This window comes from Procambarus clarkii, chromosome 67, assembly GCF_040958095.1.
Source record: "Procambarus clarkii isolate CNS0578487 chromosome 67, FALCON_Pclarkii_2.0, whole genome shotgun sequence".
NCBI classification, from domain to species: Eukaryota; Metazoa; Arthropoda; class Malacostraca; order Decapoda; family Cambaridae; genus Procambarus; species Procambarus clarkii.
The window spans coordinates 25,066,537-25,092,469 of record NC_091216.1 but is presented as its reverse complement, the minus strand read 5'-3'; the positions used below and the strand labels follow the sequence as shown (position 1 = coordinate 25,092,469).

The window sequence follows — 25,933 nt, the reverse complement described above, 5'->3', positions numbered from 1 at the left end:
GTTTCTATAATATTTTGATATCAGCTGATCTTTATGGTTTTCCTCCGAATAAACGAAGTTATTATGCAGGCGATGAGTCACAATAACATGGCTAAAGTATGTTGACCAGACCACACACTAGAATGTGAAGGGACGACGACGTTTCGGTCCGTCCTGGACCATTCTCAAGTCGATTGAGAATGGGTCCAGGACGGACCGAAACGTCGTCGTCCCTTCACATTCTAGTGTGTGGTCTGGTCAATACGCAGCTATTATTTTTTTTAGTTGTGCCTTCTGCCGATTCTAAGTCTGATTCTGGAGCAGTTGTCTTTTTCAATTATCTTGACGCTGAGCGACTCGGGTGCATGCCCTAAAGTGTCCTTAATCGGGAGCTGTTTAAAAGAAGTCTTCCTTCGTGAAGGCCCCTTGTGAGATTACCTATACAAGCGCAGGGCTTCCCAGGCCTCCTGTAAAGGGAGCCAGTGGAATCGTGAAGGGTTTCGCGTCCTCAGTAAACTCGGGTTTATGGGGATTACTGGAGATGACTTATATTGGCCACTCTGCTGTGGTGGCATCTTCGATGTCCAAAGGGCTTGGAGAATTTGAGGGAATGAAGAAGGATGAGTTGAAATACTTGGAACTTGAAATGTGAATTGGAACTTGAACAATTATACTTAAAATGTGGAACGAGACGGATAAAAAGTTCGGTGGCCTATCCACCATGGGTTGGCGTAGTGTGTTTGTCCTCGTTCTTGGTTTTGTTATACATGTCTTTGGGCAGCGGGAGGCGGCTTGGGTGCGCTTCATAGGTGTGTGCCAGGGCTTGAGGTGAGTTGGAGAGTAGCATGGTGTGTAGGTGCTATTTGGGGGACGCCTCAGTCTTGGGTCTTCAGGCTTCTTTCTTCAGCTGCAGGTGGTTGTGTCCATGTTCTTAGTTTTCTCGCAATTTTGGGTTTTCTGTTTTTTTCTTGAAACTTGCTTCGGGTTGGCATGGCAGCGCTGTCGTTGGAGTTTGGTGAGGAGACCTTCACGAGAAAGTACACACTCCACACCTAGTTGAAGTGTGTGTACTTCACCTAGTGTGCTTGCGGGGGTTGAGCTTCGGCTCTCTGGTCCCACCTCTCAACTGTCAATCAACAGGTATACAGGTTCCTGAGGCTATTGGGTTCTATCATATCTACATATGAAACTGTGTATGGAGTCTGCCTCCACCACATCACTTCCTAGTGCATTCCATTTAACTTCTAACACTGAAAAAGCTCGGGCTAGCTTCCTCGAAAGCTTCCTCGTAGCTCATATCTCTTAGCTCGGGGACTAGCCTGGTGGCATACATCTGGACTTTTTCTAACTTCGTTTTGTGTTTGACTAGATGGAGCTGGAGCCGCATACTCTAGCATTGATCTGACATATGAGGTGTGTGTTTGTAACATGCGCACGCGTTTCCTGTTCCGTACAAGACAAATTATTTAATTCATGCGCTGCCACTTTTAAGCGAAAGGTGTGCGAGCAAGTTGGGGGGAGGAGGGGCGGCGGTGCTCACACATGGGATATAAGAAAGGTGGCGGTTGTGGGTGTGTCCGCTCCTGTGCCAAGCGAGTCCACTACGGGCTCACCGTAGCCCGTGCTACTTGGAACTTGTTAAGAGTAGCTGAATCTATAAAAACAACAACATTGTGGGTGTAGTGAAGCTGGTGGTGGTGGTGGGGGGTCAAGGTGTGGTGGTTGACATTACTTGGTGGGTGGAGGCAAGCAACCAGTAGTGGCTGTCCACACACAAGGGGAATGTAAACACGCTGCGGCCACTTGGGGGCCAATGTGGGTAATGGAGATGCAAATGATCCAATGTTTTTTCTGGTAGCCTAGTGTCGGGTCGGGAGCCTCAGGGACGGCCCGAGATGTGCCCTCTCGCCTCCACACCAAATCCTTGTGCTAATTTTTGTTACTCTACCCCTAGTGTATTGGAGAGCCGAGGCGCGACAGTAATGTAGAAATGATAAATAATGGAATATATTTGTATGCATCAACAAGTGTATCCCTCCCCCCACCCCCCCCCCCCCACTTCTCGGGGTATATACACGGAATTTACGTTAGTCATAGCAGTAAATAGGTACCTGGGAGTTAGACAGCTGCTACGGGCTGCTTCCTGGGGGTGTGTAACAAAAAGAAGGCCTCGTCGAGGACCGGGCCGCGGGGACGCTAAGGCCTGGAATCATCTCTAGATAGTCCTGGACTGTGTTCGGGGCTAAAGAAACTACTGTGGTAACTACTTATCCTCCAGAGGTTGATAGACCTTCAGCCCAACAACACACCATTCGTTACCTTGACGTATAACATGGCGTATGTGATTTTATTGCACGCGTTTTTTGAATAAAGAGTTGTACCTTAAGAACCGACACTCGACACCCTACAAGTGATAGTGTATGTCCTCGAGGCATATTATCTTGGAAAAGCTTTCACGGAGTCGAATCATGCCGAATTTTGTGGTATTATATCGTATACGTTTTGACGGAATGTAACCAATCCGTTCCAAAATAATGCGACATATTAGTATAAATTCATCCACCGTAATGTTGACTTTACTGAGCAACGGCCTCAATACGTTAGGTGGATTGTTTAGGCGTATTAAATAAATAAAATAAATAAATGTTTATTCAGGTAAGGTACATACATACAAGGTAAGATACAAAAGTTGATGGATTTATAGATAGAGCTAGTACATACAATGCCTAAAGCCACTATTACGCAAAGCGTTTCGGGCAGTTTCGTTTCGTGTTTGAGAGCTTCCGGTGAAGGAATACTGTTGCATTTTTTTTTACGGAGTGACAATCGTGAGTGTAAACATGATTGTTTATAATTGTAAACAATTTACAATTGTTTACAATTAGTTGGTTTCAAAGGGTGCGCCCAACACTCCTTTCTCAATATCTTGCACATATGGGTCTACGTTTATTTTTTTTTTATTATTATTTTCTACCACAGACGTGGCCACACATTTACAATGCTAATCAGCATATATACATTTTCCTCTGTCCTCCATGGACAGGATTAGAGATGTGTTCAGGTCTACGTGGGTGACACTGGTCTCCTGATTGGTTGATTGATGAAGAGTAAAGGCGGCACGGGCATGAATAGCCCCGTAAACTGGTCTCGTCGGGGAGTATGACAAGGTATATTGATGTGTTGTACATTTTCTAGTAATCCAAATGCTCATTAGTATGGAGGTTTCGAATCGATCATGGGGTTGAGGTACACTAGGGGGGGGGAGCGTTCGTGTAACATAGTCACATGCTGGACCACTCATGTTACAGGAAGCTGTTGTGGCTGGGAGGATGATGACGCTAGGGTGTCTCCCACCTGATTGGTCACTCGGAGCTCCGTAGCGCATGCGCCCTGCTCCCGGTGGCACGGGCACGAATATCCCGTAATGCTTCAGCTTGTAGAAATACGTTATAAATAAGGCGTTACAACCTGTGCCCAGCTTGTAGAAATACGCCAAACTTTTGAGCTATCAAATGATATCTTGTGTTGCATTATTTTGTCATTAGATCCGTTACGTCAGTATTTATGTGGGGGTGAAAGAGAAGCGCGAACCACAACAGCTTCCTGTAACGCGAGCCACCCAGCAGGTGACTAACTCGCACGAACGCTCCTCGTGGACCGCGCCGCCCATGTGATAGAATCGACACCTTCATACTAATGAGCATTTGGATTACCATGGAGAGGCTACACACTCGCTCACTCACGCGCGCGCACGCACGCACACTGGATCACTTATTCACTCGCACGCGCGCACACACACACACACACACACACACACACACACACACACACACACACACACACACACACACACACACACACATACTCACCTGTTGATTGACGGTTGAGAGGCGGGACCAAAGAGCCAGAGCTCAACCCCCGCAAACACAACTAGGTGAGTACACACACACACACACTCACTCACTCTCTCACACTCACACACACACACCCTCTGATGTAAACCACTGTAGAGCTATGATTGGTTTACACTTACAGCAATTGTTTTGCATTGTTTCCTGACCAACCAGCGAGTATACCTTAGTCCTGAACATTACCCAGGACTAAAGTAAACTGATACACCGATAAGAGGGGTACTCGCCACTGTGTGTGTGTGTGTGTGTGTGTGTGTGTGTGTGTGTGTGTGTGTGTGTGTGTGTGTGTGTGTGTATAGCGATGTGCTGGGCTTAAGGCCAATCAACTTCTGGGGTTACCAAGGCTGTGACGCAAGCATACTCATCAACCACCAAGTATGATAGGGATAAAGTATAATTATATATATATATAATATTATAATAGCCAGATATATTTTATAGGTAGTTATAGGTTAGATATAATTACCTATTAGCCAGAACGCACTACTCGGCCTAGTATGCAATGTGCCTAATAGGCAGAGGGATTTACGCTGTCTTAAAAAAAATTGCTTCCAATTGGTTTGAAATAATAATATTATATTAAGAACATGAATTAGTGACATTTTAGGTTCGGTCGTATTTCTACGTTTGAACTCAAATTAGAACAAAAATAAAATCATATATAATGTAATGGAAAGCTTTATCATTTCATAAAATTTATATATATATATATATATATATATTTTTTAGACAAATATATATATTTAATTTTTTTTTTAATTTTTCCCCGAGGGGCGAGTTTATTGGGCAGCGCCACTCATCTTGTGAGTGGACACACCGCCATAGTGACAGTATTGGGCAGCGCCACTCATCTTGTGAGTGGACACACCGCCATAGTGACAGTATTGGGCAGCGCCACTCATCTTGTGAGTGGACACACCGCCATAGTGACAGTATTGGGCAGCGCCACTCATCTTGTGAGTGGACACACCGCCATAGTGACAGTATTGGGCAGCGCCACTCATCTTGTGAGTGAACACACCGCCATAGTGACAGTATTGGGCAGCGCCACTCATCCTGTGAGTGGACACACCGCCATAGTGACAGTATTGGGCAGCGTCACTCATCCTGTGAGTGGACACACCGCCATAGTGACAGTATTGGGCAGCGCCACTCATCCTGTGAGTGGACACACCGCCATAGTGACAGTATTGGGCAGCGTCACTCATCCTGTGAGTGGACACACCGCCATAGTGACAGTATTGGGCAGCGCCACTCATCCTGTGAGTGGACACACCGCCATAGTGACAGTATTGGGCAGCGCCACTCATCCTGTGAGTGGACACACCGCCATAGTGACAGTATTGGGCAGCGCCACTCATCCTGTGAGTGGACACACCGCCATAGTGACAGTATTGGGCAGCGCCACTCATCCTGTGAGTGGACACACCGCCATAGTGACAGTATTGGGCAGCGCCACTCATCCTGTGAGTGGACACACCGCCATAGTGACAGTATTGGGCAGCGCCACTCATCTTGTGAGTGGACACACCGCCATAGTGACAGTATTGGGCAGCGCCACTCATCTTGTGAGTGGACACACCGCCATAGTGACAGTATTGGGCAGCGCCACTCATCTTGTGAGTGGACACACCGCCATAGTGACAGTATTGGGCAGCGCCACTCATCTTGTGAGTGGACACACCGCCATAGTGACAGTATTGGGCAGCGCCACTCATCTTGTGAGTGGACACACCGCCATAGTGACAGTATTGGGCAGCGCCACTCATCTTGTGAGTGGACACACCGCCATAGTGACAGTATTGGGCAGCGCCACTCATCTTGTGAGTGGACACACCGCCATAGTGACAGTATTGGGCAGCGCCACTCATCTTGTGAGTGGACACACCGCCATAGTGACAGTATTGGGCAGCGCCACTCATCTTGTGAGTGGACACACCGCCATAGTGACAGTATTGGGCAGCGCCACTCATCTTGTGAGTGGACACACCGCCATAGTGACAGTATTGGGCAGCGCCACTCATCTTGTGAGTGGACACACCGCCATAGTGACAGTATTGGGCAGCGCCACTCATCTTGTGAGTGGACACACCGCCATAGCAGCATGTACAACACTCCCCAATAGGAAGAAAACCCGCTGGGTTGTTCATCCTGTCACTTGTACCCAGACACAGCTGGGACTTGCTTAACTGTCTCAAGTGAACATATATATCTCCTCAGGAAAACTCGGGTTATTAGGCAACTCGGGCCTTGCAAAGTAGGCCAAGTAGTGGGTTCTGGCTATTAGGTACAACTTGTGTAAAGGGGACAATGGTTACACTCAATATGCATACATAAATTTGTGTATCTTATGTATTTTACGTATGTAGCTTAGCCTAGCATTTTAAAGGCACTATACAATCCCCTTCTGTGGTTGATTGTTCAATAAATCCCTGAACTGTATGTTTGATAAATCTCTCACCCTGTCTATGGAGGACAGAAGAAAATGTATTATATGCTGGTTAGCATTGTAAAATGTCTGGCCACGTCTGTGGTAGAAAATAATAATATTTTTTTTTTTTGTACCTGGATGTACCTTTTTTTTTCAAATTATTTTAAGGTTTGCCTGAAACGCTTCGCGTAACAGTGGCGTCATTAGTTTGTGTATTTGTACATTACTCTTGTGTTCTTTGTACACGCATTCTTTTGAAGAACAGGTTTAGGATTTGGAATTAGATTTTTGTTTTGCATTATGAGTAGAAAACGTTAGTTTAACGTTAAACGACGCCTAACGTTAGCATCGGGGAGAGTGAGGTCGAGCTGCTGTTGAGAGAGAGAGAGAGAGAGAGAGAGAGAGAGAGAGAGAGAGAGAGAGAGAGGGGGGGGGGGGGGAGTGCACTTCCTTCTGGACATCCCATTTGTTGGCCATCCGGGCGCAGGAAAAGGAGTATTTCTGTACATTTCCTGACTCGTTTGCGTTTCCAGTTTTCACCTATGCCCTCTTGACCCATTTTCTTTGAAGAGACTGTCTTGGCCCACCTGGCGCCGGATTCATCAAGGAGTTACGCAAGCACTTACGAACCTGTACAGCTTTTGTTAATCTTTGGCGGCTTTGTTTACAATTATTGAACAGTTAATGAGCTCCGAAGCACCAGGAGGCTGTTTATAACAACAACAACAGTTGATTGGCAAGTTTTCATGCTTGTAAACTGTTTAATAAATGTAACCAAAGCCGTCAAAGATTGAGGAAAGATGTACACGTTCGTAAGTACTTGCGTAACTGCTTCGTGAATCTGGCCCCCTGTACAGCTTTTCTCAATCTTTGACCGCTTTGTTTACAATTATTAAACGGTTTACGAGCATCAAAACTTCTCAAACAAATGTTATTAATGCCCAAAAAACAACGTCCTGGTGCTTTGGAGCTCATCAGCTGTTTTAATAAATGTAAACAAAGCCGCCAGAGACTGAGAAAAGCTCTACAGGTTCACAAGTACCTGCGTAACTGCTTCGTGAATCCGAATCGGCCTATTCCCTCCAGTATTTTGTATGTACTGATCATATCCACCCTGGATTATATCTTTAGGTCCCTGAGGTAGTGGACGGGTCGAGGACCGGGCCCCGGGGACGCTAAGCCCCTAAATCATCTCAAGATAACCCCAAGTGATAGCTTAATCCACTTAATTCTGACACTAGTCTCGTTGCAAACCTTGAAGACAGACCTGAGGCGAGGTGAAGCCTGTAAGTTGAAGAAGGTTCAAGTATTTTACATGTCTCCCGGGGAGCTCTTTACGGGCTATTCATGCCCGTGCCACCTTCCTGGGTGGCTTAATCTTCATCAATCAATCTGCTCTTGAGGGATGATTTCAGTCACCTCTTTTAGTGCCAAGCCTGGCGCCCCTGTCTCCAGGAGAGTGAAAATTTAATAATCCCAGCGGTGTCACAGGCACCAGAGGTCACGACCTCTCCGTAGGGTGCAGTCGCACTTCCACAGATCTCCAGTATCAGCTAATGATACTGGAAATGGCTCCAAAGGGCTACCACTTACGGGCTATTCATGCCCGTGCCACATTTTGGGTGGCTTAATCTTCATCAATCAATCAATCGTCACAGGCACGAGCACACGGGCTGGTGTGAAAATGTGTTCAACGTTTGCAGGTGGGAGCGGAGGTTTTAATAAGACCACATTTTCAAAAGTGAGTATTGGTAGATTTTTTTTTGGTGGTTATCTTGAGGTTATCTTGAGATGATTTCGGGGCTTTAGTGTCCCCGCGGCCCGGTCCTCGACCAGGCCTCCACCCCCAGGAAGCAGCCCGTGACAGCTGACTAACACCCAGGTACCTATTTTACTGCTAGGTAACCGGGGCATAGGGTGAAAGAAACTCTGCCCATTGTTTCTCGCCGGCGCCCGGGATCTAACCCGGGACTACAGGATCACAAGTCCAGTGTACTGTCCGCTCGGCCGACCGGCTCCCTTGGCCCAGGCCGATCAATTTTTATGCTCGTGGGTCGAGGTGTAATCAAATTACTGTGGAGTGGAATTTGTTAAGAAAGTGTGTACCAGTGACGGGAAGTTGTGAGGACAGCACGCGTGGCGTACGTCCTCTGTGGCTCAGGAAGTTGTGAGGACAGCACGCGTGGCGTACGTCCTCTGTGGCTCAGGAAGTTGTGAGGACAGCACGCGTGGCGTACGTCCTCTGTGGCTCAGGAAGTTGTGAGGACAGCACGCGTGGCGTACGTCCTCTGTGGCTCAGGAAGTTGTGAGGACAGCACGCGTGGCGTACGTCCTCTGTGGCTCAGGAAGTTGTGAGGACAGCACGCGTGGCGTACGTCCTCTGTGGCTCAGGAAGTTGTGAGGACAGCACGCGTGGCGTACGTCCTCTGTGGCTCAGGAAGTTGTGAGGACAGCACGCGTGGCGTACGTCCTCTGTGGCTCAGGAAGTTGTGAGGACAGCACGCGTGGCGTACGTCCTCTGTGGCTCAGGAAGTTGTGAGGACAGCACGCGTGGCGTACGTCCTCTGTGGCTCAGGAAGTTGTGAGGACAGCACGCGTGGCGTACGTCCTCTGTGGCTCAGGAAGTTGTGAGGACAGCACGCGTGGCGTACGTCCTCTGTGGCTCAGGAAGTTGTGAGGACAGCACGCGTGGCGTACGTCCTCTGTGGCTCAGGAAGTTGTGAGGACAGCACGCGTGGCGTACGTCCTCTGTGGCTCAGGAAGTTGTGAGGACAGCACGCGTGGCGTACGTCCTCTGTGGCTCAGGAAGTTGTGAGGACAGCACGCGTGGCGTACGTCCTCTGTGGCTCAGGAAGTGGTTACAAGTAGCACTTGGTCGTTATCTTGAAGCGGGAGCTGTTCAACCACTTTGGATTGGTCGTAAGTACTTGTGTAACTGCTTCGTGAATCTGGGCCAGCCGGCTTCTTGCAGGTCGGCGTTCAATTTCCGAGGGTTCAAGTGGGAGGGGCACCTAACCTTCCCATACTCCTGATATCCTCAGCATTTATCCTGTCCTCGTATCCCTGCCATGTTTTATAGTCAAACTGGGTTAGCATTTTCTCCTGATAATGCTATTATATTGGAGGAGGAGCCGGAGTCTGCAGCACCCGACGCCTGTCGTGGATGTGACGGTGACGTCTGTCGCCCATAGATAGTCTGTTGTTGTTATAGATTCAGCTACTCGGAACAAGTTCCAAGTAGCACGGGCTATGGCGAGCCCGTAACTTACCTGGCACAGGAGCGGGGCAAGAAGCACGGGCTATGGTTAGCCTCGTGGACGGGAGATGTCTCCCGTCTTAATCCACTTAATTCCACTTAATTAATTGACGGGAGATGTCTCCCGTCTCCATAGATAGTCATTCTAGTGGTAGTGCAATTGACTCGTCAAATGGGGTGTTGTATTTTGTATTGGCAAATAATAAGCTAAGCATGGGGGAAGAGGGGGGTGGGATATCCGTATAGGTTGGTTCTTAATGTTTCCATCTCTGGCATGAGATTTTGTTTTCCCTGACATGACAGGCGTGTAAGTGATTTGTTTTTTAAACGACGTCTGTGGCATTCAGAGAGTAACTCATATTTTATTTTTAGCGAGGCGTCTGCTGGGCGCTCACACGGTCGGGCGGGCAGACTAGGAGTCAGTCTGGCTGTCTGGGAGACACAGACAGACGGGGAGTCGGGCTGTCTGTTAGTAGGCGTTTCCCCCATACAATTCAAACCTTATCATATTTTTATCACTCATACACGTGGTCTGTCTGTTAGTAGGCGTTTCCCCCATACAATTCAAACCTTATCTTATTTTTATCACTCATACACGTGGTGATTGAGGCTGGACCAGACACCTTGGGACTGACTATCCAGGATAGTCAACTATGTACAGAGTAGTCTCGACCTTCCTTGTATAGTGGCGGAGGAAGTAGTTTTACACGAGAATAATGCAGAACCTGAAGACACGTTATCATCATTCACAGTAAACTTGACAGTTCTTAAGTTCTTTTGAGAAAGTTACCAAAATATGACAAGATAAAGAAGGCTGAATACACTACATTTTTTCTGACTAAAAAAAAAAGGTTCGTTAGTTCTTGACTTACATTGTTTTATTTGATTGGTTGATTCAGCTTTAATGCCTAGAGCTGTCAATTAATAGTCGCCTCAGGTATATTTCCTATGCATGATATTACTGTAAACTGCCTCGTCAGTGTGATGACAAGGAATGTGCAGCGTTTGCCGCAACTGTTGTGGTATGGAGGATGTCGACACGTGGTGGTGGTGGTCAACTAATCTCAGTGGCTATCACTTACTGTTTATGTCGAGGGGGGGGGGAGGGGTGGGTTGCCGAGGGAGGCCCATATGCCCTTAATTCCCATTGTTGGGGAGACAGGAAGCTTGTACTTAGGTTTCATGACGTCCCAGAGATCAACTACTGACCTTTCCGCAGGATGCAACGGTTGCCTAACTCCTGGGGTTATCTTATCTTGAGGTTATCTTGAGACGATTTCGGGGCTTTAGTGTCCCCGCGGCCCGGTCCTCGACCAGGCCTCCACCCCCAGGAAGCAGCCCGTGACAGCTGACTAACACCCAGGTACCTATTTTACTGCTAGGTAGCAGGGACATAGGGTGAAAGAAACTCTGCCCATTGTTTCTCGCCGGCGCCTGGGATCGAACCAGGGACCACAGGATCACAAGTCCAGTGTGCTGTCCGCTCGGCTGACCGGCAGGGGTACCTATTTATTACTTGGTGAACAGAGGTATGCGGGTGAAACACGGCCGACCGTCTCTGTTCCACCCCGGGCATAAAATCCTCTGGGGGGGGGGGGATCCATTAGCATAGGATCCAATAGTATGGATTCCACCCTTTAGATACTGCAAACCGACATGTTATCTTGAGGGAGCTTGCGAGACTGAATGTTGGTGGTCGGCTTCTCTGATGGATCAGGGGTTACTTATCCAACAGGAAGACTTCTGTATTGTTCCAGGGGGCATAGGAGTGTAACAAGAGACTTAGAGCTAGGCACCCCACAGGGAGGTGTCTTCAGCCCTACTTTATTTAATATCTTAATAAACACGCTGTTAAACTCTGTACCGAGCAAACGCAACGTCCACATCATTAGCTATGCTGTTATAATGATACATTATATCATCAAATAATATAATGATACACACCATTGGGTATGCTAACACGCAGACCACTCTTAGCTCTGTATTAGCCCCATATCAGGACCTTGGTGTAGTCATCTCAGCAGGGTTCGATCCCCGGTGGAGGCGGAAACAAATAGGCATAGTTTCTTTCACCCCGATGCCCCTGTTACCTAGCAGTAAATAGGTACCTGAGAGTTAGACATCTGCTATGGGCTGCTTCCTGGGGATGTGTAACAAAAAGGAGGCCCTGGTCGAGGACCGGGCCGCGGGGACGCTAAACCCCGAATCATCTCAAGATAACCCAAGCAGGGAGAAGCTGTTCGCAAGATGCAAATGTCTGATAGCCCGCAGCTTGACTACGTAAATAGATTCAAATACCTTAACCTTGAGGTGCCTCTGTATGGTCCTGTTGTATTCAGACTGTCGTCAGTCTAGAGAGACGACAGTATACAGATACATGTATTCAGTCTAAAAATGTGACGATGTGCATTGAATTTTGTAACTAACTCATCAAGATTGTAACTCGGATTAGCTACATGAATTGTGGGGTTCAGTTCCTGAGCCCATTGTGTGCCTCTGTAACCCTGTCCACTACCGCCCACAAGATGGGTATGGGGTGCATAATAAACAAATTATAAAAAAAACACCTTAGTATACTTGAAACAATGTTTTTTTTCAATTGTGTGCTAGTTCGAAGCCTCTATCGTACTAGCCCAACACATCAAAGGGATCTATCCAATTAGCGCTGCGTCCCAAAGGAATCTATCCAATTAGCGCTGCGCCCCAAAGGGATCTATCCAATTAGCGCTGCGCCCCAAAGGGATCTATCCAATTAGCGCTGCGCCCCAAAGGGATCTATCCAATTAGCGCTGCGCCCCAAAGGGATCTATCCAATTAGCGCTGCGCCCCAAAGGGATCTATCCAATTAGCGCTGCGCCCCAAAGGAATCTATCCAATTAGCGCTGCGCCCCAAAGGGATCTATCTAATTAGCGCTGCGCCCCAAAGGGATCTATCCAATTAGCGCTGCGCCCCAAAGGGATCTATCTAATTAGCGCTGCGCCCCAAAGGGATCTATCCAAATAGCGCTGCGCCCCAAAGGGATCTATCTAATTAGCGCTGCGCCCCAAAGGGATCTATCCAATTAGCGCTGCGTCCCAAAGGGATCTATCCAATTAGCGCTGCGTCCCAAAGGGATCTATCCAACTAGCGCTGTCCCCAGTCCCCAGACCGCTAGCCAAATTGCGCACTTCTCCGTAGCCTTGTATCCCAGTAACACGGCGATCAGAGCCGTAGTCTGCGCACACGCCGCCGACGTCCCATCTGTCTGGCGAAGTGCGCGGTGTTGATATGAATGCGTTTGCGTTTATCTCTAATCCAAACCTAGATAAGCCGAATGTTTTCGTGTACCCTGACCCACTTATCTGGTCTCTGTTATCCGTCCACTTAATCGGACTAGACAGTGTTTGATCCCTCCGTGGATTCGGATAATCGAGGGGGCAAGTTGACTAAATAAACAACATGTAATTAGCGATTTATTTGATATTAGTGAGCTTATCATGTGTTTTAAAGTCTTTCTCTGGTGCCTTGTCAAGCTTACCAGTGGGCAAAACAAGCTTGAGTAACGTTGATTGCGTTCATTCAACGTTATTTGAGCATGTTTAGGGTAGAGGGCTCTTGCTTGCCTAACTGCGTCACACTCACTATTCACCTTGCAGCCCCAAGCTATAAATTCAGTACTGACTCGGGTAGGCTTTTTTTTTTTCACAGGAGACATCCCCCGTCACGCAGGGTGCAGTCGCACCTCCACAGATCTCCAGTATCATCTATTGATACTGGTAAAGGCTCAAAAGGGCCACCACTTACGGGTTATTCATGCCCAAGCCACCTTTTGGGTGGCTTAATCTTCTCTCTCTCTCTCTCGGGTAGGCTTTTCCGAGTCATATTTGGCTTGTATAGTAGACGACACAGTATGTGGTCTTCTTTCTTGTCTATAATAAAACAAATCATATTTATAATTTAATATTATATATTATAGGTTTATTGATAGTTATAGTAATTATAATTGTTGTAATTTGCAGGCGATGAGTCACAATAACGTGGCTAAAGTATGTTGACCAGACCACACACTAAAAGGTGAAGGGACGACGACGTTTCGGTCCGTCCTGGACCATTCTCACAATCGGCTTGAGAATGGTCCAAGACGGACCGAAACGTCGTCGTCCCTTCACTTTCTAGTGTGTGGTCTGGTCAACATTGTTGTAACTAATAATTATTACTCTTCTGCTGGGTCGTGAAGGAAGCGGGCCTCGGGTGACAGAGGGCCGTGACGATCTCTGTCAGGAACCCGTAGGTGCGTGACCGGGCCGTCCACCTCCTGGGGCTCGTGCGGCCCCCCAGGCTCTGCTTCAGGAGGCTGGGGTCGTTCTTGCTCTTGCTGGGGTGGTGGTTCTCCGGCCCCGATCACGGCGGTCTCCGGGTTTGGAGTCCCTGTGCCTTTTTTTTACCAACTTCGAGGTCAACTCCGGAACTGGAGCCCCTGGGGGCAGTTCGTTGGTGCCTTCAACCTCGTTCTGACCCGTTCCTGCGACGGCGCTGGAACCAATCATATTGGCGTTTGCCTTTCCATCGGAGACTTTTGGCGCCGTGGAGAGGGAGGACCTGCTGCATGGGTAACAGCTTCTCCTCCGTATCAACCTACACTGGCTTTGCGCCCTGGAGAGGCCACTCCAGACCGATAACCAGAGCGCAACTCCATAGTCTCCTGAGACTGATGGATGCCTACTACTGCTGATAGACATAGGGAAGGTTAGGTAAAGTGTTTTGATTGCGGTGATTTAAAGTGTGTTTACATTAGCTGGATGTGAACAAAGCGCGTTGCCGTAGCTTAAGAACTCATTTTACCAGATGCTGAGTCAAATGCTGATTTGTGTAGATATTTAAATGTCAAAAGTTGATTTATACGAATACGAGAACACTGAGCTGGGATACGAGGACAGGGCGAAGGAACGGTGTCTATCAACTTAGACCATTGGTGACGGATCGCCGACCCAGCAACGGCCCCGGCCCGTCGCTCTACCGACCAGTCAGAGTGGATTGAGACCCTGCCAAAGCTGCCAACAATAAAATCAACTCTGTGTCACTACTAGCGAAGCCAACTCCGCCTTGAAAAGTTCAGCGCCGCACAATAGTGGGAACTTGACCCATGTCTGTACCGGTACCCTCAAGGTCACAGCACCTAGCTGGGTCCTGCTTAACGCACTCTGAAATCACTTCTACACACACACTCACCAGACGGCACCGCTCCTGTGCCAGGTAAGCCCACTACGGGCTCACCATAGCCCGTGCTATTTGCCCCTCTCCTGTGCCAGGTAAGTTACGGGCTCATCGTAGCCCGTGCTACTTGGAACTTGTTCCGTGTAGGTGAATCTATAACAACAATAATCACTTCTACAAAAACTGACATGTTAATACCACCACAGGCGAGGTCCAGGGGGCCTCGTAGCCTGGTGGATAGCGCGCAGGACTCGTAATTCTGTGGCGCGGGTTCGATTCCCGCACGAGGCAGAAACAAAATGGGCAAAGTTTCTTTCACACTGAATACCCCTGTTACCTAGCAGTAAATAGGTACCTGGGAGTTAGTCAGCTGTCACGGGCTGCTTCCTGGGGGTGGAGGCCTGGTCGAGGACCGGGCCGCGGGGACACTAAAGCCCCGAAATCATCTCAAGATAACCTCAAGATAAGATGACCCCTAGTCGTTCACCGAGCGCCGGAGAAGACTATGATGTTTAAGGAAGAAACATGTAAGTTTCATTGATGTGTGTTTACCGAGACAAGTGGAATTCAAGTGGCCATGAGATTATATCAGTGTGTGAATGGCCCTCGGGGGCCGTGAGCGTGGGGCCCGTTATCACGCTCCAACACTTGCACTCGCAAAACAAGTTTCAGGCCATTCATTACAAGAGCGAAGTTCACGGTACAATGCGCAGTGCTCTCTGGTCTCTGCTGCCAGCCGAGGCTCACTTCCCTGGCAGGACAGGAACGCCTGAGCACACAGTTACAGCCCCGCTCCTGTGCCAGGTTTTTAAGTCCACGACGGGTTCGCCATAGACCGTGCTACTTGCAACTTTTTGTTCGCAGTAGCTGAATCTAAAACAACAACAGACTAGGCACGTTTTCCCTTCACCTGATGCCTCTTGCATTAGTAGTGAAATAGGTATTTAATTATTTAATGACACACACTAACGTGTCTCTCCCTCTTCACAAGTACATAAAAAGCAATAATTTGGTGGCCTGGCGGCTGACTGGACAGCGCTCGGGGTTCGTAATCCCAAGGTTCCGGGTTCGATCCCCGGCGGAGGCGGAAACAAATGGGCAGAGTTTCTTTTACCCTGATCCCCCATGTTTACCTAGCAGTAAATAGGTACCTGAGAGTTAGACAGCTGCTACGGGCTGCTTCCTGGGGATGTGTGTGTGCGTGTGTGTATGAAAATTAGGATTAAGGACTTGTCCGAAACGCCATGCGTGCTAGTGGCTGTACAAGAATGTAAGAACTCTGGGTGGGTGTGTTTATTATTATTATTATAATATATATAATATAGAATTAATGATATATAGGTTGAAAGGTCGCTGCCCTCAACCTCTCATGCTGTGGTGCTCGGCTCTCACATAAAGAAAAGGTTGAGTGCTTGGACGTAAAATATTTATGCTTTACAGCGTTTGTGTGTGTGTGTGGGGGGGGAGGGGACACGAACCTTAAAACTCTTGCTGTAAGAGCACTTCGGGGTGCGGGGGCGAGTTACAGACCCGCTCCTGTGCCTGGTAAGTCCACTACGGGCTCACCGTAGCCCGTGCTACTTTGGAACTTTTGTTCTAAGAAGCTGACTCTAAAACAGCAGCAGCAGCAGCACTTCGGGCATTGGACGGGAGACATCTCCTGTCACGCAGGGTGCAGTCGCGCCTCCACAGATCTCCAGTATCATCTATTGATACTGGTAATGGTTCAAAAGGGCCACTACTTACGGGCTATTCATGCCCGTGCCACCTTTTGGGTGGCTTAATCTTCATCAATCAATCAATCACTTCGGGCATCACTTCTCCCCGTGACCCCGCGTGTGGCGGAGATCAATGTGATTTGGTCAATAATTTCCGCTGCACTTCGCCTTCTTTTTTGAAGACTGAGGTGGATATTAGTGTATTTTTTTAACTGTTAAGGCTGTCTTTGCCCTGATAGTTTTGTGCAGGAGTCAATAGAGGTTTGTAAATCTTTTTTAAATGTTGGGATGTAGGGTTTAAGCTACTGAAATAGGTTACGGTTACTAGGCTGTGAGAGTTACATGACGTGGTTACTAGGCTGTGAGAGTTACATGACGTGCTATCTGGTTGTGGTGTTACAGCAGAGTGACCAGTGACCTGCTGCGGGGGGGGGGGGGGCAGACAGTGAAGTAACGGTTATCTTGAGATGATTCGGGGCTTAGCGTCCTCGCGGCCCGGTCCTCGACCAGGCCTCCTTTTTGTTACACATCCCCAGGAAGCAGCCCGTAGCAACTGTCTCTCAGGTACCTATTTACTGCTAGGTGAACAGGGACTATCAGGATGAATGAAACTATGCCTATTTGTTTCCGCCTCCACCGGGGATCGAACCCGGTACCTCAGGACTACGAATCCGAAGCGCTGTCCACTCAGCTGTCAGGCCCCAAACGATGTCCAGGGTTCGAACCTAGGTCGTTATTTACGACGCGGATGTTGACATTAAACCTCTACACCAAGGAACTGTACTCACCTAGTTGTGCTTGCGAGGGGTTGAACTCTGGCTCTTTGGTCCCGCCTCTCAACTGTCAATCAACTAGTGTATAGGTTCCTGAGCCTACTGGGCTCTATCATGTCTACATTTGAAACTGTGTATGGAGTACTGTGATATACAATGATATACTGTGTGCGTATATCATTGGTTACGTTCCTGGGGGCTTGTGTGTGTACCATTTATATTTTATTGGGAGATTAACACATTAGTCAAATCTTAGTGGTACGTCTTGGTGGCTCCTGCTTTCAGAGATAAGAGGCGGCAGTTCAACAACACTTGGGTAACTTCCTCTGATACGCATCATAAAAACTAGGGGGGATTTGATAAGCGTTGTTGTCAGTGCTCTGAAAGAGTGGAGAAAGTTGTTTTTACGCCACGCGAACCTCTTATCTCTTGGGTACCACGTGGTGCGGTGTAGTGTGGGGGTCGGGGTGGGGGTGGGGGGGTAGATAACAGGGAAATGAAGTTGTGTAGGAAGGGGGGTGAAGGGATTGAATGGGGGGGGGGAGGGAGGTTAGTGGCTTCTGTTTGTGTGGGGGGTTGGGGGGGGGGGGTGCGGGTGGCAGGGGTATTGGATGGTTGTTGTTATAGATTCAGCTACTCGGAACAAGTTCCAAGTAGCACGGGCTATGGTGAGCCCGTAACTTACCTGACACAGGAGTGGGGTATTGGTGCGCGCGCATTCTTTTATAGTGCCGTGTGCATGGTGGTAGTGGGTTAGGTATGGACGCATTCCCTCGTGCGCACCTACAAACGCGTCAACTTGTGTACACACGCACCAGTTGATTGATGTACTCGCCCAAATAAAGAATCCGAGTACGCACACACGCGGCCCCCAACAGTCCACGGTGGCGTAGGGGTAACCACTCTCCCGGCGAACAAATTGGTGAGAGTTCGACTCCTGGCCAGGGAGGATTGACTGGGCGCCAGTTCTAAATTCCTCGCCGCTGTTCACCCAGCAGTAATTGGGGACCTGGGAGTAAAACCGATTGGAGGGACGTGTTCAGGAAAAAGACTTGTAGATACGCTTCTTATGGGAAGGGAAGGCAGTCAGAAGGCGTCTACTCCTGAACCCACCTGTGTAATAAGTTAACTAGGTAGAGACATGCTCTCAACATATATAATACTCAGTAACCAGATACGCAATGACATGTAATGCAATGACATTAAAAAGAGACACGCAAGTCGGGGGGTATTTAAATACGGCTGGTGAGCCTGGGATTAATTAGAAAAGTACAGTACTCCAGTGGCATAAATCCTTGGATTAAGTGGTGGAGGCAAACTCGACATGTATTCAGAGGCACGGACACGCTCCAGCCGACCGCGCGCACGCACGCACGCACTCATATTTAACTGGCATCTTACAGGCCTCCGAATGCATGATAGAACTGATGAGTTAGCAAAAACATTTGCTTGTAACGAGGAAGTTGATTACCCATCATCTTGGACTGCCTTTGAGCAGCCTGAGAGTAGTAATATTCCGCGGACAGCAACAAAATCTTGTAGACTTGAGGCAAAGTGAAATTCACACCAATTCCTCCATCTATCATCATTCTTTTATGCAGGAAGAACCACACGTCTATGGGTCATCCAATAAGGTTAGCAGACTTCTAGATATTACCACTGCTAGGCTTAGACTCAGCTACAAGTAGAACCTTTGGGAGTTTACAGCACCTGCTGACGTGGACTGTAAGCCCCTGTAAACTGTCAGCGGAGCTGATTGATGAAGATTAAGCCACTCAAGAGGTGGCACGGGCATGAATAGCCCGTAACACAGAATTATTCCCATAATCATTATATAATTGAATCTGATAAAATAGCAGAATTCGGAGATAACACCACCAGTGGCGCTCAAGAAATGTGTAAGTACTTCATTTGTAATGATGAATGAAGTACTAACCAGAAATAGTAAGCCAGAGTTCCAATAAGCGAAGATAGATAGGAACTAATGCGCACATTAGGAAATGTATATGTTTATCTCAGAATGTTTGGTAATATGTTTATTGTTTGTGATGTGTGTCTATGTATGTATTAACACGATGTACTGAACGGGGTGAGAATAGCTTGAGCTACCTCATCCCTTTGTGTGTATTTTACCAACATACAATCGCTTACACAAGTTCACATTCATGTGCACTCATGCGAGTGCAAACCCCAAACAAAATAATTGGTTGGCTCGACGTCTAAAGTGCGTTTTAATGCGTTCTAGATCATAACACCTTTGTTATCGTTATCACGTCACAAAGATAAGTGCCTAAAGTGAGAGTTAACAGGCTCCCGTGCATTTTTAGTTAACTTCTGTGTTCTTAACTTTGATTTTCATCTCCATCTTAAAGCTTTAGTACTGACTCCCAACTCTGGGAGTGGCATGCCCACATTTGAAATGGTAAATAGTCTGCGGCGCCTTACTTGCTAGGCTACTCGAACGGCGCCTTACTTGCTAGGCTACTCGAACGGCGCCTTACTTGCTAGGCTACTCGAACGGCGCCTTACTTGCTAGGCTACTCGAACGGCGCCTTACTTGCTAGGCTACTCGAACGGCGCCTAACTTGCTAGGCTACTCGAACGGCGCCTAACTTGCTAGGCTACTCGAACAGAGGAAATACTTCGTCCCCCCAAATATTTGCCTTCTTGTCCCTCTTGCTACCTGTACTGAAACAGCCTCTAGTGTATTATCTTTCTAGATAGTTTATTCCTCTGTTTCCTAAATAATTCTTACGCAGGTCTTTCGAATCTGTCCAGTTTGTATCTGTTGTTTGGTGTTCTATTTTGTGTATATTGAGTACGTAATATCTCTTATCTTTTCTATACTTCTATCATGTCGCTCCTTACTCTTCACCGTTTTGACAGAATGTAAATTAAGTTTTTTTTAACCTCTCCATAAGTTTCTAATTTATGGGATCAATCAGTATATCATAATCACCATATGTTCACCTATTGGTTAACCTTTATTTTATTTTCACCCTCTCCTTGTACGTCTCTCCTGGTTCCACTTTCACAACCTTTTAAGTCATTTTGTTTACTCTCCCGCCTTCAGTTTTCCTGTTTTTTCTCTCGTCTTCGGCTCTCTTCTCCTTCAAGGCGTTTATATTATCATATTCCTTTGTCAATATCCTTAAATTTCATTTCTGTTATTTTCTAAGTTTTTGCTTTGGCTTCTTTTTATGGTTGGTACTAACAAATAATGGTGTAGACGGTATCTATATATAAATTGTGTTAGTGTGCCCTTCCAAACTAGTATAGTGTTAGGAATGGTGCCCCACATATAGTCAAAACTACACTGGATGTTAGTGTCAAGTGTTAAAACTACATTACACAGCGATACAGAGTGTGCGCATCGCTGAAAATTCTAGTGTATTTTCCGAACCCCCCTTACTGTGCTCTGTAGGGTTTCTTCGAGAGCTCTTTTGTTTGAAATGTTGTTTTACTACCCTTAGACACACTGCCTAAACGAAAGTGTAAACTCGGTAATGTTCTGCAGAACTAAAGACGAAATTACCGTGTTTTCTAAGTTGTGGAGAAGAATGCAAAGCAGAGTGCTTGGTCTGTAGGCATGATGACTTCTGGAAAATAAAGGCACTAATGCTCTACAAGCCAATCTTTGCTGAGAAGAATATAATTGATAGAGAAGTATGCGTGGAGACCTGCAGGAGAAAGTGTGATCTTGAGATGTAACACAAAATAGTTGACTTACTCCCAGGTACGTATTTACTGCAAGGTGTACACACACATTAGGTGTATGGAAGCGTGCCTAAACGGCTCGTTCTTCCCGGGAATCTAACCTCAGGACCTTGTACTGGATTTCGTTAATCAGGACATACTTCTAGGTAATTCATCACATATTGAACGTCACCTGACCGGTTTTCTGGGATACAATTGAAAGACATAGCGGAAGACGTATTGGTCCACGACTAAGTTATGGTAGAAAATAAGGGTGCTGCATTTGCCTTCACAAACTTCTATCTGGATAGAGAATATAATAGGAAAGTAGAAGGTATGCAGGCGATGAGTCACAATAACGTGGCTGAAGTATGTTGACCAATCCACACACTAGAAAATGAAGGGACGACGACGTTTCGGTCCGTCCTGGACCAATTTCAAGTCGATTGATCTTGAGAATGGTCCTGGGCAGACCGAAACGTCGTCGTCCCTTCATTTTCTAGTGTGTGGATTGGTCATCAAAGTAGAAGGTATATATGGTATGGTATGCAAGATTGGCACGTTAATTAGTGCTCCCGGATAATCTAGGTGGCAGTAAGATCTTGTGGAAAGATGTCCTACTGTGCACGCTTATTGCCTCTAACAACTATCTCAGCTTTAACGGAAAATTCCTTTGGGTATAAAGATTGGTCGCTGGGTCCGACCGTATTTACATTAGTGTGTGGGCTAAGTTACAGGCCTTGCTCTCCCTTCCACTCAAGGGGAGAGAGAGAGATGGAGGGATGGAATGTACTCACCTAGATATTCTTACCTAAGTGAGTTTGCAGGATCTAGCGCTAACTCCCTGCCAGCTGTATGTCGCCACGACAGTTTTTTTACCCTGATGCTGCTATTCACCTATCAGTAAATAGGTACCTGGGAGTTAGACAGCTGTTACGGGATGCTTCCTGAGGGGAGGGGGTGTGTAAAAAAAATCAGTTGATTGACAGTTGAGAGGCGGAGCGAAAGAGCCAGAGCTCAAGCCCCGCAAGCACAAATAGGTGAATACAGCCCTATTTAGCCATATATATTATCTCATTGTTGTAATCTCGTTGGTTTAACGAGGCCAACCATTGATGCTGCCAAGAATGTAACCCACAACAGTTACCCAACACGAGGCTACCTATTTACCTTTACCGTTGATTCAACGACGAACCAACGTCATACTGTGCTTACTGGGCAGTAGCCTTAATGGGGGGGGGGGCAAAAAGACGGTGGCTTGTCAAAGGTCTCTTCCCCCCCCCCCCCCCCTCCATTATTGATTGGTCTTACAAATCAGAATTCTGAGTTAAACGTGTCTAACAAAGTTATCTTGTTTCAGGGTTCTCACAAAGAATCAAGCGGGGCAAGGAAACCTGGGGATATGTGAGAGTGCGCGACAAGGCGCACATGTTCTTCTGGCTGTACTACACCACCGCTGATGTCGACTACAAGCTTCGGCCACTGGTTCTGTGGCTTCAGGGTGGCCCAGGTGCCTCTTCTACGGGTATTGGCAATTTCCTCGAGATAGGCCCACAGGACGCGTCTCAGCAAAATAGGACCAATGCTTGGGTATGTATACCGACAGTGGTTAATATTTCAGCTGTACAAGATGATTTCGGGTGCAATTTTGCCATGTGTTAAGTTTATATATATATGTATGGAGAGATGGAATGTACTCACAAATATACAATAGCCTTCCCCCCTCCCCCCCTTCCCCAACTATTTGATTTTTTTGTATACCTGTCTAACTACTTTTCACGCATTTGGTTTTGAGCTCAAGTGACATGCGTCGTTTCTTAAACACCGTTGGAAAGCGCTGAATGACAAGACAATTAATTGTTGAAGTTCCCATTGCTTAGCCTCTTGCCAGAATGATTATCTGCACCTAAACTCAACTCCATAGTTTGGACTAATGAAAGAATCCGACAAATCCGAAAAAAACGTTTTCAGCTAATCAATTCCACTGCAGTAGTAGTAGTCTAAGTTATGGTTGTATCAAGATCAACGTCCCCATGGCCCGGTCTCTGACCAGGCCTCCTGTTTGGTGACTTTGGTAATGAGGCTGTTAGTGTGCAACAATATTCCACCCTAGAGAGAGGACTAGTGTCTTGAAAAAGATCATCATTGGTTTTGTCCTTGGATGTTATCAGCATCAAACCTCCTTTGTTTGATGCAGGTTTAGAAATAAATATTTCCTAAAGTACTCCCTTTTTTTCAGACGGAGCAGGTGAACGTACTCTTCGTTGATAATCCAGTAGGAACAGGCTACAGCTATGTTGAAGACCCGAAGCTTCTGGCCACCAACAACACTGTTATTGCTGATGACCTTGTGTCCTTTATGAAAGGATTTTTCATAAAAGTGAGTGTGAGATGTGACCCATGTCTGCATGTGGCCATTAATAATGGCCAAAGGCCATGATTAGGGGTAGAAAATGAATTTTGGTGTTTGTCATAAATATATATATACTGTATGGGGTTCATCTGTCAAGGATTGTATTCGCCTCTAATCACGCCTCTCAACTGTCAAATCAACTGATGTACAGATTCCTGAGCCTACTGGGCTCTATCATATCTACATTTGAAATTGTGTATGGAGTCAGCCTCCACCACATCACTGCCTAATGCATTCCATCTGTTAACTACTCTGACACTGAAAAAGTTCTTTCTAACGTCCCTGTGGCTCATTTGGGTACTCAGTTTCCACTTGTGTCCCCTTGTTCGCGTACCACCAGTGTTGAATAGTTTATCTACCCTGTCAATTCCTCTCAGAATTTTGTAGGTAGTGATCATGTTTCCCCTCACTCTTCTGTCTTCCAATGTCGTAAGGTGCATTTCTCACAACCTTTCTTCGTAACTCATGCCTCTTAGTTCTGGGACTAGTCTAGTGGCATATCTAAACTTTTTCAAGCTTCACCTTGTGCTTGACAAGGTACGGGCTCCATGCTGGGGCCGCATACTCCAGGATTGGTCTTACATATGTGGTATACAAGGTCCTGAATGATTCCTTACATAGGTTCCTGAAGGCAGTTCTGATGTTAGCCAGTCTCGCATATGCCGCCGATGTTATTTTGATGCGGGCTTCAGGAGACAGGGTTGGTGAGATATCAACTCCTAGATCTTTCTCTCTGTCCGTTTCATGAAGGACTTCATCTCCCATTCTGTATCCTGTGTCTGGCCTCCTGTTTCCACTGCCTAGTTTCATTACCTTACATTTACTTGGGTTGAACTTTAGTAGCCATTTGTTGGACCATTCATGCAGTCTGTCTAGGTCATCATGTAGTCTCATACTGTCTTCCTCCGTCTTAATCCTCCTCATAATTTTTGCATCATCAGCAAACAATGAGGGGAATGAGAGGTGTGTGTGTGTGTACTCACCTTATTGTGCTTGCTGGGGTTGAGCTCTGGCTCTTTGGTGTGTGTATGTGTGCTGTCAGCAGAAAATGTTGAAGTAGCAAATTAAAATAAAAATAAAGATTTCTTAAAAGTATTATCAAAATAATTATGGTAACAGTAATTTTTTACTGTTACCATAATTATTTTATAATAGTAATCTTGAACACCCACATCAGAGAACTGTGTACATTCAGTAAGTCAATTCCAAAGCTGAAATATATATAATCTAATTGTAGCCTAAGAAGGGCAAGATAAAGCTGAAGACTAACAAGCAGATAATTCTTGTTGTTGGGGGACAAGAAGCATGGTGTTAGGTTTATCGAGGCCCCCCTTCAGTCAACTAGTGACCTTCCCCAAGATGCAGCCCACAACAGTTCTGTAACTCCCAGATACTTATTTAAATAGCTAGGGGAATAGAGGTTTCAGGTGAGAGGAAATGTGTATAACCATTTCTGTCCTGCCTGTAACAGGGACTGAACCCTGTTCCCTTAAGTTGTGAGCTGAGGATGTAGACTGTTGTGCTGCAATACCCCTTGCTACATAGTCAAAATTAAATGCATAATACAAAATTAAATGCATTGACTTTTGTAGAAATATATAGTTGGCTCAGCTCAGGACGATATTGCAGCTATGCAAAATTCTACCAAATTTGAAAGTTGTATGGCACACATGGACAGTAACTACTGAATATAAATAACCGTGTAATACTGTATATATAAATTGTAAAGTACAGCTTTTTTTATATGATCTTTAATAGTTTCATATGAACATTTTGTAACATAATAAGGCAGCTAGAAGTTACTATAGTATTTTGCCATGGAACTGGGTTAAATTTTTTATTTTGATCAGTTTTTGTGAGATAAATGTTAGAATTTTAATTATGAATACAGCCGAGGCTATGTTCTTATGGATTCTTATACTGTATTCTTATTTGTAAATTTCTTCCTCACAGGTTCCAGAGTTTGAGAATATCCCACTCTACATCTTTGCAGAATCCTATGGGGGAAAAATGGCAGTGAAGTTTGCACAATCACTCAACAAGGTGAGTACTGTACTACTTGAATCTCCAAGACATAGTTACTAAATGCAATAGATTATTTATTAGCTGCCTAAATTATTTTAACCTTTAAAGCACATCATGCATGCTTTGTACTCACATTTCTTAAATACAAGCAATGAAGCCAGAGCACAGTACTTATAATCTAGTTACAGAATGTAACTTTTGGGTATGGAAAGTTGAATTGGGTCACTTTGCCATGAATATTGGACACAATAACTATGAATAGCAAGTGTTGAATAAAATGTTTGCTACATTCTTTTTTTACAGGCAGTGCAACAGAAGAAGATAAAATGTCAGTTGGCTGGTGTAGCTTTGGGAGATTCATGGGTGTCCCCTGTTGATGCTGTGCTCTCGTGGGGACCGTACCTCTATGCCACGGTATGTTTATGGGCAGCGGAACTCTGGCATGTTGATAGAAAGAGTTACTGAGTTACTTGAGAAAACTCAAGATAACCTCAAGATTACTGCCTGGGATTCATTTTGTATAGTACTGTAGTTGTA

General features: G+C 46.3%; 1 protein-coding gene across 1 annotated transcript in view; it reads left to right on the top strand.

The window, feature by feature from the left end:
* Positions 1 to 25,933, top strand: part of LOC123767611 (retinoid-inducible serine carboxypeptidase) — a 51,939-nt gene that overhangs the window by 19,703 nt on the left and 6,303 nt on the right. The window contains exons 2-5 of the mRNA XM_045757414.2: positions 22,319 to 22,548; positions 23,198 to 23,338; positions 25,325 to 25,414; positions 25,700 to 25,810. Of these exons, the coding sequence (XP_045613370.2) occupies positions 22,319 to 22,548; positions 23,198 to 23,338; positions 25,325 to 25,414; positions 25,700 to 25,810 (572 nt within the window). The remainder of the gene's footprint in view (positions 1 to 22,318; positions 22,549 to 23,197; positions 23,339 to 25,324; positions 25,415 to 25,699; positions 25,811 to 25,933) is intronic.